Source organism: Trachemys scripta, chromosome 15 (assembly GCF_013100865.1).
Source record: "Trachemys scripta elegans isolate TJP31775 chromosome 15, CAS_Tse_1.0, whole genome shotgun sequence".
NCBI lineage: Eukaryota > Metazoa > Chordata > Testudines > Emydidae > Trachemys > Trachemys scripta.
Window position 1 is genome coordinate 31193664 of NC_048312.1, and position 20207 is coordinate 31213870.

The following is a 20207-nucleotide window of genomic DNA, read 5'->3' on the forward strand; positions in this document are numbered from 1 at the left end:
AGTAATGGTCTCAAGTTGCAGTGGGGGAGGTTTAGGTTGGATATTAGAAAAAACTTTTTCACTAGAAGGGTGGTGAAATACTGGAATGGGTTACCTAGGGAGGTGGTGGAATTTCCTTCCTTAGAGGTTTTTAAGGTCAGACTTGACAAAACCCTAGCTGGGATGATTTAGTTGGGGATTGGTCCTGCTTTGAGCAGGGGGTTGGACTAGATGACCTCCTGAGGTCCCTTTCAACCCTGATATTCTATGATTCTGTGATCATTAATAAAGATGTTGAACAAAACCAGCCCCAGCACCGACCCCTAGGGCATTCCTCTTGATACCGGCTGCCAACTAGACACAGAGTCGTTGATCACTACCCATTGAGCCCGACAATCTAGCCAGTTTTCTATCCACCTTATAGTCCATTTATCCAATCCATACTTTTTTAACTTGCTGGCAAGAATACTGTGGGAGACCGTATCAAAAGCTTTGCTAAAGTCAAGATATATCACATCCACCGCTTTCCCCATATCCACAGAGCCAGTTATCTCATCATAGAAGGTAATCAGGTTGGTCAGGCATGACTTGCCCTTGGTGAATCCATGTTGACTGTCCCTGATCACCTTCCTCTCCTCCAAGTGCTTCAAAATGGATTCCTTGAGGATCTGCTCCATGATTTTTCCAGGGTCAGAAGTGGGGCTGACTGGCCTGTAGTTCCCCGGATTCTCCTCCTTCTCTTATTTAAAGATAGGCACTATATTTGCCTTTTGCCAGTCATCCGGGGCTTCCCCCGATTGCCACGAGTTTTCAAAGATAATGGCCAGTAGCTCTGCAATCACATCAGCCAACTCCCTCAGCACCCTCGGATGCAGTGCATCCGGCCCCATGGACTTGTGCATGTCCAGCTTTTCTAAATAGTCCTTAACTTGTTCTTTCACCACTGAGGGCTGCTCACCTCCTCCCCATACTGTGCTGCCCCATGCAGCAGTCTGTGAGCTGACCTTGTCTGTGAAGACTGAGGCAAAAAAAGCATTGAGTACTTCAGCTTTTTCCACATCCTCTGTCACTAGGCTGCCTCCTTCATTCAGTAAGGGGCCCATACTTTCCCTGACCACCTTCTTGTTGCTAACATACCTGTAGAAACCTTCTTGTTACCCTTCACATCCCTTGCTAGCTGCAACTCCAGTTGTGCTTCCTGATTACACCCCTGCATGCTGGAGCAATATTTTTATACTCCTCCCTAGTCATCTGTCCCAAGTTTCCACTTCTTGTAAGCTTCCTTTTGTGTTTAAGCTTACCGAAGATTTCTCTGCTAAGCCAAGCTGTTCACCTGCCATATTTGCTATTCTTTCTGCACACCAGGATGGTTTGTTCCTGCGCCTCAGTAAGGCTTCCTTAAAATACAGCCAGCTCTCCTGGACTCCTTTCTCCCTCATATTAGCCTCCCAGGGGATCCTGCCCATCAGTTCCCTGCGGGAGTCCAAGTCTGCTTTTCTGAAGTCCAGGCAGGGCCAGCTCTGGCTTTTTTGCTGCCCCAAGCAAAAAAAAAAAAAAAAAACCCGCGGGGGGGCGAAACCCAGGGTGCAGGCGGACTCCCTGCACTGCAGACGTGCCCCGGCTAGCGGGGGGGAGGGAGGGGGAACGGGGGCAGAGAGAGAAGGGGAGTGGCCAGGGCTTCAGCGGGGTGCTCGCCATGCGGCCCCGACCACCGTGCTGCCTGCCGGGAGGGCTCCACGCTGCTCCGGTCGGCGGGGAGGGAAGGATGCAGGCTGCCCTGCCGGGCTTGCTGCAGACCTGGTACCGTCTGGGGCAGACAGAGCGTGCAGCCCACTCCCAGCAGGGTACTCTCCTCCTCCACGCAGTCTCTTACAGTAACCCCTCACTTAACGTCATCCCAGTTAATGTTTAGTTGTTACATTGCCGATCAATTAGAGAACATGCTTATTTAAAGTTGCACAATGGTCCCTTCTAACGTTGTTTGGCAGCCTCCTGCTTTGTTCACTGCTTACAGAAAGAGCAGCCCATTGGAACTAGCTTAGGGTTACCATATTTCCACAAGCAAAAAAAGAGGACACTGGGGGAGAGGAGCCCCGCTCTAGACCCACCCCTGCCCCGCCCCCATCCACTCCCTCCCACTTCCCACCCCCTGATTGCCCCCCTAAGAACCCCCAACCCCCCCCCCCCCGTTCCTTGTCCCCTGACTGCCCCCTCCTGGGACCCCTGCCACTAACTGCCCCCTAGAACTCCACCCCCATCTAAGCCGCCGTGCTTGTCCCCTGACTGCCCCCTCCTGAGAACCCCCCACCCTCACTGCCCCCCTACGACCCTACCTGTCCCCTGACTGCCCTGACCCATATCCACACCCACACCCCATATTCACACCCCCGCCCCCAGACAGACCCCCGGGGACTCCCATGCCCTATCCAACTGCTCCCCGCCCCCTGACAGGACTCCCAGAAGTCCCGACCCATCCAATCCCCTCTGCTACCTGCCTGCCTCAACCCCTCTCCACACCCCTACCCCCCTGACAGCCCCCCCAGAACCCCAGACCCACAACCCCCCCCGCTCCCTATCCCTGACTGTCCCTACCCCCCGACAGACCCCCCAAACTCCCAACCCATCCAACCCCCCCTCCCTGTCCCCTGACCAGGGCCGGCTTTAAAGAGCCCAGGAATAGGGCTGTGCTCTGGCTGGAGCTCCGGCCGGGGTTGCGGGGCTTGGGGCCGGACTGGAGGTGCTTGGCCGGGGCTGGGGCCCGAGCCGGGCCGATTTCGCTGCTGGGGCCCGAGCCGGGCTGGTGCCTGGGGTGCTTGGCTGGTGCCGGGGCCGCCGCCTGGGGCCAGAACTGGGGCCGCCGCCCTGGGGCCCAAGCCGGGCCGCAGCTGCTGGGGCCGCCGGTCGCAGCTCGGGCCGGAGGGAGCCGCGCGGCCAGGGCCGCGCCTCCCTGGAGCTCTCCTCTTCACGCTCCCCCCCCCCCCGCCCCAGCTTACCTGCTGCTGCTTCCCGCTTGCCCCTGCTTCTTTTCAGACTTCCCGCGAAGCTCTGATTGGCGGGAAGCAGGGGAGGGGGAGGGGGAGGAGCAGGTGGGCGGAGCGTTCAGGGGAGTGGAGGACAGGGAAGACAGCTGCGGGGCTGGACAGCGTGGTAAGGCTGCAGGGGATGGGAGGAGCCGGGAAGGGGCTTTGGGTGCCCAGTGGCGCTTGGCCGCCGCTTTTCTGTCTATAAATAGCCGACCGGGGGGAAATCCCGGACATTTTTAGATTTTTTAAAATCCCCCCCCGGACGGCTATTTATAGACCGAAAAGCCAGACATGTCCGGGGAAATCCGGACATATGGTAGCCCTAAACTAGCTGCTGGGGGCTTCGAACCAGTGTGGGCCGGCAGTGTAGAAAGAATAGTAAATATGGCAGGCGACCAGCTTGGCTAAACAGTGAAATCCTTGCTGATCTTAAACGCAAAAAAGAAGCTTACAGGAAGTGGAAGATTGGACAAATGACCAGGGAGGAGTATAAAAATATTGCTCAGGCGTGCAGGAGTGAAATCAGGAAGGCCAAATCACACTTGGAGTTGCAGTTAGCAAGAGATGTTAAGAGTAACAAGAAGGGTTTCTTCAGGTATGTTAGCAACAAGAAGAAAATCAAGGAAAATGTGGGCCCCTTACTGAATGAGGGAGGCAACCTAGTGACCGAGGATGTGGAAAAAGCTAATGTACTCAATGATTTTTTTGCCTCTGTCTTCACGCACAAGGTCAGCTCCCAGATTGCTGCACTGGGCAGTACAGCATGGGGAGAAGGTGACCAGCCCTCCGTGGAGAAAGAAGTGGTTCGGGACTATTTAAAAAACTGGACGTGCACAAGTCCATGGGGCCGGATGCGCTGCATCCGAGGGTGCTAAAGGAGTTGGCGGGTGAGATTGCAGAGCCATTAGCCATTATTTTTGAAAACTCATGGGGATCGGGGGAGGTCCCAGATGACTGGAAAAAGGCTAATGTAGTGCCCATCTTTAAAAAAGGGAAGGAGGAGGATCCGGGGAACTACAGGCCAGTCAGCCTCACCTCAGTCCCTGGAAAAATCATGGAGCAGGTCCTCAAGGAATCAATTATGAAACATTTAGAGGAGAGGAAAGTGATCAGGAACAGTCAGCATGGATTCACGAAGGGGAAGTCGTGCCTGACTAACCTAATTGCCTTCTATGATGAGATAACTGGCTCTGTGGATGAGGGGAAAGCAGTGGATGTGTTATTCCTTGACTTTAGCAAAGCTTTTGATACAGTCTCCCACAGTATTCTTGCCGCCAAGTTAAAGAAGTATGGGCTGGATGAATGGACTGTAAGGTGGATAGAAAGCTGGCTAGATCGTCGGGCTCAACGGATAGTGATCAATGGCTCCATGTCTAGTTGGCAGCCGGTTTCAAGCGGAGTGCCCCAAGGGTCGGTCCTGGGGCCGGTTTTGTTTAATATCTTTATTAATGATCTGGAGGATGGTGTGGACTGCACTCTCAGCAAGTTTGCAGATGACACTAAACTAGGAGGCGTGGTAGATACACTAGAGGGTAGGGATCGGATACAGAGGGACCTAGAGAAATTAGAGGATTGGGCCGAAAAAAACCTGATGAGGTTCAACAAGGACAAGTGCAGAGTCCTGCACTTAGGACGGAAGAATCCCATGCACTGCTACAGACTAGGGACCGAATGGCTAGGTAGCAGTTCTGCAGAAAAGGACCTAGGGGTCACAGTGGATGAGAAGCTGGATATGAGTCAACAGTGTGCTCTTGTTGCCAAGAAGGCTAACGGCATTTTGGGCTGTATAAGTAGGGGCATTGCCAGCAGATCGAGGAACGTGATCGTTCCCCTTTATTTGACATTGGTGAGGCTTCATCTGGAATACTGTGTCCAGTTTTGGGCCCCACACTACAAGAAGGATGTGGAAAAATTGGAAAGAGTCCAGCAGAGGGCAACAAAAATGATTAGGGGTCTTGAGCACATGACTTATGAGGAGAGGCTGAGGGAACTGGGATTGTTTAGTCTCCAGAAGAGAAGAATGAGGGGGGATTTGATAGCAGCCTTCAACTACCTGAAGGGGGGTTCCAAAGAGGATGGAGCTCGGCTGTTCTCAGTGGTGGCAGATGACAGAACAAGGAGCAATGGTCTCAAGTTGCAGTGGGGGAGGTCCAGGTTGGATATTAGGAAAAACTATTTCACTAGGAGGGTGGTGAAACACTGGAATGTGTTACCTAGGGAGGTGGTGGAGTCTCCTTCCTTGGAGGTTTTTAAGGCCCGGCTTCACAAAGCCCTGGCTGGGATGATTTAGCTGGGAATTGGTCCTGCTTTGAGCAGGGGGTTGGACTAGATGACCTCTTGAGGTCCCTTCCAACTCTGATATTCTATGATCCCCCCTATCAGCTCCCCTAAGTTCCCTGTGTGGCAGCCGCCCAGCAGGCTATGAACTGCTGGCAGTTCAGCTGTCCCTCCGCCCACTGCCCTGTGCTGCTCCTGCCCTCTGCCCTGGAGCTGCTCCCAGGAGCCTCCTGCTTGCTGTGTAGAGAGGGGTGAAAGAAGGATGCTAATGTCAGGGTGTCCCCCTTCTCCTGTACCCCACCTCCACAAAGCAGGTGGGGAGGGACACACTTTGGCAGCAACTGCTGTCTCAACTTGCTGATCTACCTAAAAAGGCAATGTAGTTAGAGTGGGGTCAGCATACTTAAAGGGGCAATGCGCACCACACACACACACACACACACATACACACACACACACACAGAGTCTCTCTCTGCCATGCTGTGTCTCCTCCCTCCATTCGTGCTGCCTTGTACAGTGTGAGGCTACATTAACAACAATGTGTTAACCCTTGAGGGCTCAGTCGAGTGCTAGTTCATCATTTAGCAGTAAGATATTCCCTGGGAAATATCCCACCCTCTGATTCCACCACCTCAACTAAGTTTCACAGAAGTCTTTTGTCTGGCGAAAAAAATTTCCCTGGAATCTAACCCCCCCTGTTTACATTAATTCTTATGGGGAAATTGGATTCGATTAACATCGTTTCACATTTTTCAGGAACATAACTACGACGTTAAGCGAGGAGTTACTGTATATCAGTAAAACCACATGTTCAACAGATGCCTATATATATTGTGGCTAGGGAAACTTAAAGTTCAGCATTTTATTTTAATCACAGAAAAACATGGATTTTTATGGTTTTTTATCAGAGAATTTGGGGTGGTTTTTATCACATAAAACTAGGATTCCTGATTATAATGGAAACATGTTTTCTCCCTGCATGTGGGTGGTACCTGTTGTAAATCTGGCTCCATTCCAATGGTCTCTGCTTTGTTTCTAGTAATGGTTGCTGTTTTTTCCTTTCAATATATGAATGTTATTTGAACTAATTACAGAAAGAGCTATCAAGATACAATTTTAAAGTGCAGTGTGCCTCCACTTCTCCCAGAATATATTACAATCTTAGGATATGGCAAATGTGAGGCCTAAATAGGTTGTCAGAGTTTCTAAACATTTAGCATGAAGCAGCCTGTGCCAGCTCCTGGTTTGGTCTAGTAGGGACACTACAGTGTTTGTTACCTGTAACAACTAGTTGACACAAATTTAATAACCCTGGGAACACATTTTAAACAAGTTCATTTCATCTGCCTGAACATGTCTCAGGGTATGTGTTCACTGTAGTTAGACATCCACGGCCGGCCCAGGACAGCTGACTCGGGCTCACAGGGCTCGGGCTAAGGGACTGTTTGAATCATAGAATCATAGAATATCAGGGTTGGAAGGGACCTCAAGAGGTCATCTAGTCCAACCCCCTGCTCAAAGCAGGACCAACACCAACTGAATCATCCCAGCCAGGGCTTTGTCAACCCAGGCCTTAAAAACCTCCAAGGAAGGAGACTCCACCACCTCCCTAGGTAACGCATTCAGCCTCTCCTCATAAGTCATGTGCTCCAGCCCCCTAATAAAAAATAAATTAATAGAGATATCCTATCTCCTAGAACTGGAAGGGACCTTGAAAGGTCATCAAGTCCAGCCCCCTGCCTTCACTAGCAGGACCAAATACTGATTTTTCCCCAGATCCCTAAATGGCCCCCTCAACGATTGAATTCACAACCCTGGGTTTAGCAGGCCAATGCTCAAACCACTGAGCTATCCCTCTACTGATTATAGTGTAGACACTCAGGCTGCAGTGAGCTCTGGGACCCTCCCACCTCGCAGTGCCCTAGAACCTGGGCTCCAGCCTGAGCCGCCCCGAGTGTCTACACCGCAATTAAACAGTCCGGAATAGAAGCCCCATGAGCCTGAGTCATCTGGCACAGCCCAGCTGCAGATTTTTAATTGCAAGTGGACATACCCTAAGAAAGTTGAGGTCTAGGCCAGGAGTTCTCACAACAAATTTTTTGGTGGCCTCAGAGTGCACCCACCAACTCTCACTGGTGGCCGCACTGACAATTCTTCTTCGAGTGATTGTTCACGTCCATTACACATTAGGTGTGCGCGCGCCGCGTGCACGGACGTCGGAAACTTTTTCCCTTAGTGGCTCCCGTCGNGGTGTGCGCGCGCCGCGTGCACGGACGTCGGAAACTTTTTCCCTTAGTGGCTCCCGTCGGGCCGGCAGGGCCCCCTCCCTCCCGCCAGAGCGGCGCCCCGCTCTAGGGTATATATATCCCTGCCGACCCGACCCCTCCAGTTCCTTCTTACCGTCCGTGGCGGCATTGGAACAACTCTGTCTCTCGTCTGAGAGTGTCCCTTAGCATAGTCATTAGTGTTATCTGCAACAGTTATCAGTTATTAGTAGTTAGTGTTAAGCTTAGTAGTTAACAGCTCATTAGGTACTTAAAGTTCCTGCTGTGGTTGCTTGGTCAACCCCGGCACCGGCCCTGGGCGGCGGGGCATGCCGCACGCCCAAGGCTTCAAGGCTTGTGCCACGTGCCGTAAGTCTATGCCATTGAGCGACCCCCACGACTCGTGTCTCCGCTGCCTGGGGGAAGCTCACCAGAAAGAGCGCTGCAAGATCTGCAAGGCCTTCAAGCCCAGAACTAAGAAAGAAAGAGACTTTCGCCTCAAGCAGCTGCTCATGGAGACGGCGTTACAGCCCTCCACTTTGGCGGCACCGTCTGCCTCAGTGCGGAGCGCCCCGGCATCGGTGCGGGGACCGGTGCCGGCGGGTCACTCAAAGCCCACGGCACCGACCCAACGGGGGCATGTACGGCACCGGTCGTCCTCGCCGGCAAAATCGAAGGACCAACCCAAGGCCCGAGGACGCCCCCCGCATAAGAGGGCAGTGCGGGCGAAGACCTCGAGTGCGCCTAAGGCCAGCACGGCCCCGGCACAGGCGCCGGTAGTGGCTCCGGCGCCGAAAGGCCCGTCGAGCCCCGGGATAGGCGTGTCAAGTGAGGAAGAAGGGCTGGAGGAGCTCTTGGAACAGCCCTCCACTCCGGACACATTTGAGGCAGCAAAGGACCTCATTGCATTGTCCGTTGAAGGCCCTCCACAAACTGAGGACGCTCCGCCAAGACTGCCACACAGAGGCAAGCCGGCGATGGTGCGCCCATCACGGTCGCCATCTCGGCACTGTTCAAGGCACCGGTCCCGGTCAAGCTCCGCCTCGGTGGACTCCCGGTTGCCCTCCGTGCAGAAAGCGCCGCAGCAGTCGGGCCTCAGCAAGCGGTCGGCACTGACTCAGCAGCCATACACGAGTCAGCACCGGGATGCGTCGGCGGTACGTTCCCCGAGACCGACCACCCGTAGTCGTTCCCGGTCCCGTGGTCACCGGTACCGATCCAGGTCCAGGTCGGCGAGACGCTGCTCCAGGTCCTGGTCGCGGAGGCACTACTCCCCAAACCCGGACCGGCACCGTTCTACGGCTCCACCGTGGCCTTCCAGATCACCGTCCGTGGTGTTGGAGACTGACTCGGGCCGGTACGGCGGGTATGCCCATAGGGCACAGGCTAGTAGGGACTACGAAGCCTCTGGCCATCCCCAATGGGGCCAACCAAGCCAATGGCCGTTCTGGACACCCTGGGCCTACCACCAGCAAGGGTCCCCATCTAGGACCTCGGGATCCGAGCCATCAGGGTACCGATCCTGCTCCCCGCGGTACCGCCTGCCCTCTCACAAGGAGACAACGGTCTCTAGACCGCAGGAGCGGGAGGGATTGGACTCGGCACTGAGCACGGTACCGTCCCAGTCCCACACCGTGGGACAGGCCCCAGAGGAACATCCGGTTGATGATGGGTTGCAGGAAGGTGAGGATGGGCAAAAGGCCCCGACCTCTTCCTCCTCGCCGGACGAGGCTGTAGTGGGCACAACAGTGTCCGGCCCTCCCCTGATTGATCATCGGGCGCACCAAGACCTGCTTCGCCGGGTAGCCCTCAATCTGGGCTTGCAAGCGGAGGAGACTGTAGAGCAGGAGGACCTCATGGTCGACATCCTGAGCCCGGAGGGGCCCTCCAGAGTCGCTCTCCCGATTATACGGACAGTCCAGTCCAACTATAAGACGGTGTGGCAAACGCCGGCCTCCAGTGCACCAACTGCAAGAGGGGTGGAGAGAAAATACTTCGCCCCATCTAGAGGGTTTGACTTCCTCTTCTTGTCAACGAGCGAGAGCGTCATGGCCAGCAAGCCCCTGCGCCCAAGGGCAAGGAGGCAAAACGATTGGACTTGTTCGGAAGGAAAGTCTATTCGTCTGGGAGCCTCCAGCTGAGGCTCGCTAATCAGCAGGCGATTCTAAATAGGCACAATTTTAATTCTTGGGCATCAGTCTCCAAGTTCAAAGACTCCCTACGTCCGGACACACATCCTGAGTTCACGGCCCTGGTGGACGAAGGGATGGCGGTGGCCAAGACCTCATTGCAGGCCTCCCTCGATTCAGCCGACGCAGCGGCTAGAACAATCGCGTCAGGGGTAGTGATGAGGTGTTTGGCATGGTTACAGGCTTCGGGCCTTCCGCCAGAGGTGCAGACCACCCTGCAGGACCTCCCGTTTGAAGGTTCGGGCTTGTTCTCCAACCAAACGGACGCCAGGCTACATAGCCTTAAGGACTCGCGTGCAACCCTAAAGTCATTAGGAATGCATACCCTGGTGACACAACGCAAGCCCTTTAAGCCTCAACCACCACAGAGGCAGTACCACCCTCGCCCTCGGCATGAACCGTACCGCCATCGTGGCAGGGATAACAGGCGGAGACGTAACAATACGCCTAACCAGGGCCAAGGTCACGGTCAGGGCAAGCCGCAGGGAACAAACCAAGCTTTTGAAGTTACGCTCGAGGACAGCGTACCACATTCCATGCCGGATCCTCCTCTAAGTTTCAAGGACCGCCTGTCCCATTTCTACCGGGCATGGTCACGCATAACATCGGACCGCTGGGTCCTGCGCACAGTGAAGGTGGGCTATACCCTACAGTTTTCCTCGCCCCCTCCCTGCCATCCCCCTTCCCCGTCCCTCTTCAGGGACCCCTCTCACGAGCAACTTCTCATGCAGGAGGTACAGACCCTTCTCACAGTAGGAGCAGTGGAAGAGGTCCCACCAGACCTAAGGGGAAAAGGATTCTACTCCAGGTACTTCCTGATTCCCAAGGCAAAAGGGCGCCTCCGTCCTATCCTGGACCTGCGCGACCTAAACAAGTTTCTGGTCAGAACGCACTTCCGCATGGTCTCCCTTGGAACTATTATCCCATTCCTGGATCCGGGGGATTGGTACGCTGCCCTCGATATGAAAGATGCCTATTTTCACATCGCCATCAATCCGGCCCACAGGCGGTTCCTGCGCTTCACCGTCAGCCAGCGCCATTTCCAATTTACGGTCCTACCTTTTGGCCTGGCATCAGCACCATGAGTATTCACGAAATGCATGTCCGTGGTAGCGGCCTTCCTTCGGAAGAGAAGGATGCGCGTGTTCCCGTAGTTGGACGACTGGCTCCTCGCGGGCAGGTTGGAGGCCGAAGTCCGCTCTCACGTGACGCTGGCCTTACAGATGTTCGGCAGGCTCGGCCTCCTGGTCAACTTGCCCAAGTCCACATTAGCTCCCACACAAAGACTGGACTTCATAGGTGCAGTCCTGGACTCGGTGACCGCGCGGGCAAGCCTCCCAGAGTCGCGGTTCCTGACAATTCAGAGGGCCGTAAGCTCAGTCCAGAAATTCCCCACGACAACGGCAAGGTGTTGCATGCAGCTCCTGGGACACATGGCAGCCTGCACACATGTAGTCAGACATGCCCGCCTAAGGCTCTGTCCCTTGCAGTTGTGGTTCACCCAAACGTACCGCCCCAACAGAGAACCCTTGGATCTGGTGGTGACGATCCCAGATCGGGTGTTGGGTTCGCTCCGCTGGTGGCTTGATCAACAGCAGGTCTGCAAAGGGATCACCTTCGCTGCCCCACAGCCCACTCTGACGTTAGTAACAGATGCATCGGACCTGGGTTGGGGGGCACACCTGGGGGAACTGCGGACCCAAGGCTTGTGGTCCAGGGAAGACAGGTTGCTTCACATCAATCTAAAGGAGCTGAGAGCGGTTCGCCTCGCCTGTCAGACCTTCCACACCACCATAGAAGGTCACAGCGTGGCAGTCCTGACGGACAACACTACCGCCATGTTCTATATAAACAAGCAGGGCGGGTCCCGGTCCTCTCCCCTCTGCCGCGAGGCACTCCAATTATGGGACTTCTGTATAGCCCATGCGATCCATCTTATTGCAACGTATCTCCCAGGGATCCAAAACGGGTTAGCGGACCGCCTCAGCCGATCCTACCAAATGCACGAATGGGCGTTGAGATGGGATGTCCTGCATTCAATCTTCCAGAGGTGGGGTTTTCCCCGGGTGGATCTTTTTGCCACCAAGGACAACAGTCAATGCCCTCAGTTTTGCTCATTTCAGAACCTCAGCCCGGGATCGTTGGCAGATGCCTTCACGATTCCGTGGGGAGGGAGCCTGAGGTATGCCTTCCCTCCATTCCTGCTCATCCATAAGGTCCTCCTCAAGACCCGCAGGGACAGGGCGACAATTATACTCATTGCCCCGGCCTGGCCACGCCAGCATTGGTTCACGACCCTGCTGGAATTGTCCATAGCCGACCCGATCACCCTCCCCCTCCATCGCGACTAGTCACACAAGACAGGGGTCGCCTGCTCCACCCGAACCTGTCGTCGCTACATCTCACGGCGTGGTATCTCTCTGGCTGAACGATGCGGAACACAGGTGCTCTCACCAGGTTCAGCAAATTCTCCTTAGTAGTAGGAAGCCCTCCACAAGAGCGACTTACCTGGCCAAATGGAAGAGGTTCTCCCACTGGTGCGAGCCTCAGCACATACAGCCTCTGCAGGCCTCAGTTCCATCGATCCTGGACTACTTACTGCACCTCAAGCATCAGGGGCTCGCCCCCGCCTCGATTAAAGTGCATTTGGCTGCCATTTCGGCATTCCATCCGGGGGAGTTGGGAGTGTCAGTGTTCTCCAACCCCACAGTAGCCTGATTCCTCAAGGGGCTGGAGAGGGTGTTTCCCTACTCGCGCCCACCAGTCCCTGCGTGGAGTCTGAACCTAGTCCTAACTAAGCTCATGGGGTCCCCCTTTGAACCCCTAGCCACTTGCTCCCTCTCGCACCTCTCGTGGAAGGTGGCGTTTCTCGTGGCCATCACATCGGCCAGGAGGGTATCGGAATTGAGGGCCCTCACTTCAGAACCCCCTTATACAGTTTTTCATAAGGATAAGGTGCAACTGAGGCCGCACCCCAAATTCCTCCCAAAAGTGGTCTCGCAGTTTCACATGGGACAGGACATTTGTCTATCGGTGTTCTTCCCTAAACCCCATACGGACCCTTATCACCGCAGCCTACATACCCTCGATGTTTGAAGGGCATTGGCGTTTTACCTGGAGCGGACCAGGTCGTTCCGCAGAACACCTCAGCTGTTTATTGCCATTGCGGAACGTATGAGAGGCCTGCCTATCTCGACACAGCGCTTATCGGCCTGGATTGTGCATTGTATACGCACGTGTTATGAGCTCGCCAACGTTCCGGCCCCAGAGATCCGGGCCCACTCGACGAGGGCCCAAGCATCCTTGACGGCCTTCTTGGCGCAGGTTCCTATCCAGGAAATCTGTAAAGTGGCCACCTGGTCGTCCGTACATACATTCACAGCCCACTACGCGATCCACCATCAGACCAGAGAGGACGCGGTGGTCGGACGGGCTGTGCTACAGTCAGTTGTATCTTGACTCCTACCCACCTCCAATGGTAAGCTTGGGAATCACCTAATGTGTAATGGACGTGAACAATCACTCGAAGAAGAAAGAACGGTTACTTACCTTCTGTAACTGTTGTTCTTCGAGATGTGTTGTTCACGTCCATTACATTTCCCACCCTCCTTCCCCTCTGTCGGAGTCTCCGGCAAGAAGGAACCGGAGGGGTCGGGTCGGCAGGGATATATATACCCTAGAGCGGGGCGCCGCTCTGGCGGGAGGGAGGAGGCCCTGCCGGCCCGACGGGAGCCGCTAAGGGAAAAAGTTTCCGACGTCCGTGCACGCGGCGCGCGCACACCTAATGTGTAATGGACGTGAACAACACATCTCGAAGAGCAACAGTTACAGAAGGTAAGTAACCATTCTTTTTTTCCTAAAACACTTAGTTTTAGAAAAAAAAAACAATTAAATATGCACAGATTCACATCCAAATCATTGTAATGTATATTTGTAGGGTTCTTTGGCAGACTCAATAAGAAAAATAATGCTGCCTCCCCCTTCGGCCCCCCCGGCCAAGGCTTAGTGGGTCCTGGGGCTTGCTGCGAAAAATGATATTTGTATATTTGTTAATATCACAGCATATTTACTAGCTACCTGGGAGGCTATGGAAAGTGATAAGTGATATTAACGAACATAGAAGGATCACTTTTCACAGATAGCTAGTAAGTCTGCTGTGAAAAGTGATACTTGCATGTTTGTTAATATCACTTTTCTCAGCAAGCCCCAGGACCCATTAAGACCTGGATGGTGAGGGCCGAAGCGGTTAGGCTGCAGGGGCCAGAGGCAATGGGTGCGGAACAGGGGGGCCCCAGGGCAATGGGGGGGAATGGATGCAGGGCTGGGGAGGCAGCAGGAGCCCAGGGTAATGGAGGGGGAAGGGGTGAATGCGAGGCCAGGAAGGCAGCAGGGTCCTGGGAGGGGGAGATGGATACAAGGGCATGGGAGGCAGCGGGGGCCGGGGCAATGGGGGTGGATGATGAGCCCCACTGTTGCGTGGCCAGAGCCAGGGCCTGGTGTCTGTGGCCATGCTGCCAGGGCCAAGGCTCAGTGCCCACAGCCAGAACCCGAAGCTAGGGACAGGAATTGCATGGCTGAACCCAGGGATCAGAGCCTGCTGCCAGGCAGCTGAAGCTATGGGTCAGCACCCAGGGCTAGTGCCTGCCGCCACACGGCCAGAGCCCGGAGCCGGGTGCCGGAGTCCAGGAGCGCGTGGCTGGAGCCAGGAGTCAGGGCCTGCTGCTATGTGGCTGGAAACAGCACCTGCTGCTGCGCGGCCAGGGCCAGGGGTCGGCACCATGTGGCAGGAGCCTGGGGACAGAGCTGTGGGTTGGCGCCTACTGCTGTGCAGCTGGAACAGGGGATCAGCACTAGGCCCACGTGGCTGGAAACTGGGGCCAGCACCTGCCACGGCATGGCCAGAACTGGGGGCCAGAAGCCGACTGAAGCTCTGCGGCTGGGGGTCAGTACCTGCTGCCCTGCAACCAGATCCAGGGGTTAGTGCCCAAAGTCCCGTGCTTGGTTGGAGCCTGCTGCCGTGCGGCTGGGCTGGGGGTCAATGCCTGTGGCCAGCGCCTGCCACTGCGCGGCCGGAGCTCGGGACTGGAGCTGGGAGCCAGCACCTGATGCCACGCAGCTGGAACCAGGGGCCGGAGGCTGAAGCCCCGCAGCTGGAGGCCGGGGCCATGTGGCCAGAGCCAGGGGAGGGGGGTGTCAGTACCCGCTGCCCCACGGTCCGAGCCTGGGGCCGGAGCCAGGTTCCTGAATTCCCACTACTGGAGCCTGCCGCCCAACCCCCGCTTCCTCCAAGGTGTGTCAAGAACTCACCTTGCTCCTCCAGTGTTGTGCCCCAACTCTCTCCAGAGGCAGTGCAGGGCTACGCATCCAGGAGCAACAAAGAGGGAGGGGGAGGGGCCGATGCTTTGCTTCCCTGCCCCCATCACCGCCCAGGAGGTTGTGGTGGGTGCATTTGAGAAATGTTGGTCTAGGCAATGGTTACAGACCTGCAAGTTCAGGTAGGGGTTCTTGCTGATGAAGGGTATTATAGATCTGCAGGTTTACTTTAGATTTGGCCTAATGATTCAAAACATTTATAGGCCTACTGTTTCATGCAATTTGCTATTTAGAGGGGATTAAAAACCTGTTGGTTCAAGTGAAGCTTGTTTCTGGCAAGAAAATTTGTAAAATACCTTCCTTTAATGTGCCTTAAGAAGATGAAACTAGAGTTGATGCATGCATGCTTTTCAAACGTGGATTCTAGCTCTGACAGTGCTCCTTGGCATATGTGGCCTTGCTTTAGGGGAACCTTGTTTAAGGAATGTGTATCTGCAATTTGCCTGAAATGAAACAGAAATAAACTCTGTGTAAATAAGTAGTAGTGTGATCCAGTGGATACAATACTAAACTGGTGGTCAGAAGACATGTGTCCTGTTCTTGAATTCTACTTTGGGTTCACCATCTGCAAAATGGTAGTAATGATACTTAAACCTCCTTTGTTAACATGCATAGAGATCCTTTGAATGCAAAATATTAGTGAAATTCAAGGAGAGTTTTGTAGAGACTATCTAGCCAGATGTAAACCCTTTGATGGATGGAAGTGAGAGTATGTATCCCATTGGCAGCAGTAGGATGCACCAGCACTTAGAAAATAACAAAAAGGCAAATGTCATTATATTTAAAAAAACAAAACACTTTTGAATTTTTTGTTTATACAGACAGTGGAAGTGGTTCTCCAGAAGCTTGTTTAAAAACAACATGTTTGTGGTAGTCAGATGCCTTCCCTTTATATCAAAATCTTCGCTTTATTTGTAATAAAATTGAAAATTAGTTGAGACTTTAAAGTAAACTGTTGTTCATATCTACAAAGATTATATAGACTTGGAGAAATTTTGTTGTAAATAAACAAAACTAATTTTACTGTGAGTTTGTCATTGCCCAATAAGCACCAGATAAACAGCCACTTTCAATCACTCCTTTCTTCGGTGATCTCACTGTCACATGACATACTATATTGATAGTGTCACCTCTCTCCCTGACTTTCTAGTCCTCTGCACCATTATGCATACACAGAGCTTTTATAGTTTATATCACTTGCATTTTAGAGGCAGTAGAAATATCCCAGTAACAAAGAGTATTTTATTATTGACATCTGTAGCAAATTTTACTGCTGAGGTGCTTTGCTACTTACAAACTAAATCTTGCACACATCCAGTTCTAGGATCCTCCTAACCCTTACTCACACAAGGAGTCCTTACTCATGCACATACATCCACTTAGGTCAATGGAACTGCTTGAGTGAGTAAGGACTAATCACATGAGTACAGGTGTACAGACTCAGGCTCTTAATTTTCCATAATGACACTTGTTTTCTTGTGACTGATCTGTCCTCATGAAGCACGTGAAAAGTTTAGTTGCAGCACAACACTGAATACAGGGAAATCTTGTCTCTGCAGCACCATCACCAGCCTGGTACGAGAAGCCCCCAGATTCAGGAAATGTCTGTGTTACTTTTTAAACAACTCTTGTCATATTGTGATCAGTGTTGAGAGGCTACAAAGGGAACCCCCTCCACCTGCTGTCTGTTAGAGAAACGGTAGTATCTGTCATAAAGGAATCGAGAGACAGGGCAGGGAAGAATATAAGACGGAAAATTCCCCTTGTGCTTTTATAGTCTCCAATCTAGTTTCTCTTATAATTACTCAGAAGCATTTCTCTTCACTGACAGGAATGTGGAGGGTATGTCTATACTGCAATAAAACACCTGCAGCTGGCCAGTGTCAGCTGACATGGGAGCCTGGGTCAGCTCACCTGGGCCAGCCACAGGTGTTTTAATGCAATGTAGACATACCCTTAGTCAATATTTTCAAACAAGGCGCATATAACAAGCCTCAGAAAAAGCCAAGCTATAGATATTTAACATCCCTTGTGAAAAGGTGGGAAATGAGCTATTTTCCTTTTGCCAGTGCAATAATACTTGCAGTACAGAACCAATGCAGAATCTGTATGTCTTTACAAGAACACCCAGGGCACAGTGAGGGCTCACAAGAGGACACTGTCCATGCACAGAAATAAGTCTTCAAGTTATGCTTAGGCATAATCATACAGCAGGCACACCAAGGTCTACAGGTTCACCCCCCTTCTGAGATCTGGGGTATGTCTACACTGCAATTAAAAACCTGCAGCTGGCCTGCACCAGCTGACTCAGATTCATGGGGCTCGGGCTGCAGAGCTGTTTAATTGCAGTGTAGACGTCTGGGCTTGGGATGGTCTCTGTGCTCGGGCTGAAGCCTGAGCCCGAACATCTACACTGCAGTTAAACAGTCATGTAGTCAAAGCCCTGTGAGTCCGAGTCAGCTGGCACAGGCTAGCTGCGGGTGTCTAACTGCAGTGTAGTCATATCCCTGGGCACCAAGAGTGACTTATGTTTGACTGTCATATTTAATCCTTTCATATTACAGCAATTGACTCAACTATCTTACAAGTGTGGAACACGTTCCTATGGAGCATCCTTGGCTTCTATATAAACCTGTAGGGTATATGTGCCTCTAAAACACTGATATGATGTAAAACTCTGCAGTGAGCTAGTTAATTTCTAATGTTCTATGTGGTTTAGTTTCTACTGATTCTTTTATTTAGGGCACTAATGTGATGGGTATAGTTAGCTGTTCTTACTCTTTCCTGTGTAGGCACCAGTGTAATGGGGCAGTAATTTCCCGTTGTGGACAGCCCGAGGTCAGCTGGTGGGGCTGGAGAAATGCAGATGACGAACACCTTGTCCAGTCAGTGGCCAAAGCATGTGCCTCAGACGCTAGGTCCAAAAGCAGCAAATTAATGAATGGAAACTGTTCCAGAGACTTCTCCAATGGAGGGGACCTCTCTGATGTGGAATTTGGTGAGTTCATCAGCCCATCCATTTCTGAAATGGCTAGAGCTTTGTATGTGAGTGTGATCTCCTCTGTATATTATAAGATATGTGGGAGTGACTGTGTGTTCATAGAGTGTGTAGGATTCCTCTGTGCACAGTGCATGCACATTGTGGTTCCTGTATGACATTGTTGCAGATAGTGTCAAAAGTATTTGTTTAATTACTCTTTGGTTATCCTTTTTCTTTCCACAGATTCCTCAATTTCTAATGCTTCAGGAGCAGAAAGTTTGGCCATCCAGCCTCAGAAGCTTTTGATCTTGGATGCACGTTCTTATGCAGCTGCTGTGGCTAACAGAGCCAAAGGTGGCGGCTGTGAGTGCCCAGGTAAGTAGTGTTTATATCACTTTCATATAAGTTTATAGATCAGCTTGACAAAGCTCTGGCTGGGATGATTTAGTTGGGGATTGATCATGCTTTGAGCAGGGGGTTGGACTAGATGACCTCCTGAGGTCCCTTCCAACCCTGATATTCTATGATTCTATGATTATATTAAGGTAGTCAAAAGGACAGATACACATTTAAAGGGACATGGGGCTCGTCTACAGCAAGGGGTTTTGCACCAGGAAGTGTAGTTACAACAGTGTTGCAAGCCTTTACAGTCACATGGCTGCAAGCCAAAACTTTTTACACTGGTGTAATGCATTGCATGAAAGTTTGTATCAATATAGCTATCAGTGATCATGAAAACTCAATGTAGTCAGCCTGTACTTACTTGAAAGGGACAGAGTTAGTTGCCAGTTGATGCTGTGCTTCAAAGTGTAAGACTAAATCAGTAACAATATACAATTAACACTGAACTATGTACAGTATGTTGAATAGTCTTTCTTCACTGAATCATATATTTAAACTTACATGCAATATAAAAACACACTAAAGATTAATGTATAGATTAACTATAAAAATACAAGAGAAAACCCAAAACAAAACTCAATAAACCATAGTGGGTAATAGTGTTGCAGGATTGTTATACATGGGGAAACTTTTTTGTAGAGACACAGCACTCTTAGTATTTCTGGAACAGCTCCCATATATAAATGTAATTAAAATACTTATTTATCCTGCATTTGTGAAGTTTACCAAGGATTATTACGTTCCATGTTCTTTGTCACCATTTGTGAATTGTGGGTAGTATGAGCAGGAAGCTTTTTGATGACCATTAGCAGATGGGAATACATCCTGGTTAAATTCCATCATTGGAGAATATGGGAGAATACCAGACAGGAAAATTACAGGTAGGAAAGGCAAAGCTATTTCAGTAATATCTAAGGTGGCCCTCTGAGATCTTTGACCAGAATAGCTGCACTTTGGGGCATAGCTGCTGGTGGTGAGAGAGGAAGCTTAAATGTCCATATAGCTTCCAAAAAGTATAAAGGAACTCATGATTAATGGAATGAAATGTCTAAATGGAAAGCACAATGCAGTACAGCAACTTACCTTGAGTTTCAAGATGAGGATGCTTGAACAGTTTGTAGGGAATTTCCAGACAGCTATGTTAGCTTCATTAAATTTGATACCCACATCTTGGTCACATTTTTAATAAAATACAGTCAATCCAACAGTACATTCTGGAGATGAAGTCAGAATACAACCATTAAGTGTAACAGCCTTTGTAAGGAGCAGTTTGTTGGCCTTTCACAGACCATATGCTTCATCTTCAAATAGTGATGACTTTAAAAAAATATTTTGGATATTGTCTTCATGGCTCAGAAAGGGCCACATTATCCCTGGCTTTAGCATGGTGATTAGAGGTGGTAGAGGAAAGATGCCTTCTTCCCCGCTCTACGCAAGGGCTAGGGATTGTGCGCTCCATGCACTCATAGGATGCAATCCTTCCTAAAGAGGTCCCTGAAGAAGAGGGGCCCTCCGCACTGCCTTTGGAGCTAGCAAGGCATGGCAGGGTGCAGGGAGGGCACATTACAGGAAATGGTTCATCCTGTGCACTCTCCTCCACATCAGGGCATTTGGTGGGGAGTGAAAGATGGTGCCTCCTGGAGCTCCACATGGGGCAGTACTGCTCCACACTATTCCCAATGTAGATCACTGGCTAAATGGCACCATCTGGTTCTAAAGT

The 20207-nt window shown here is 51.8% G+C and overlaps 1 protein-coding gene across 10 annotated transcripts in view; it reads left to right on the forward strand.

Annotated features, from left to right (window-relative positions):
• MTMR3 (myotubularin related protein 3) overlaps positions 1-20207 on the forward strand; it is a 208749-nt gene that overhangs the window by 166263 nt on the left and 22279 nt on the right. For all 10 annotated transcript variants that reach the window (XM_034790895.1, XM_034790894.1, XM_034790900.1 and 7 more), the window contains 2 exons: positions 17898-18103; positions 18329-18460. In XM_034790895.1, the coding sequence (XP_034646786.1) occupies positions 17898-18103; positions 18329-18460 (338 nt within the window). The remainder of the gene's footprint in view (positions 1-17897; positions 18104-18328; positions 18461-20207) is intronic.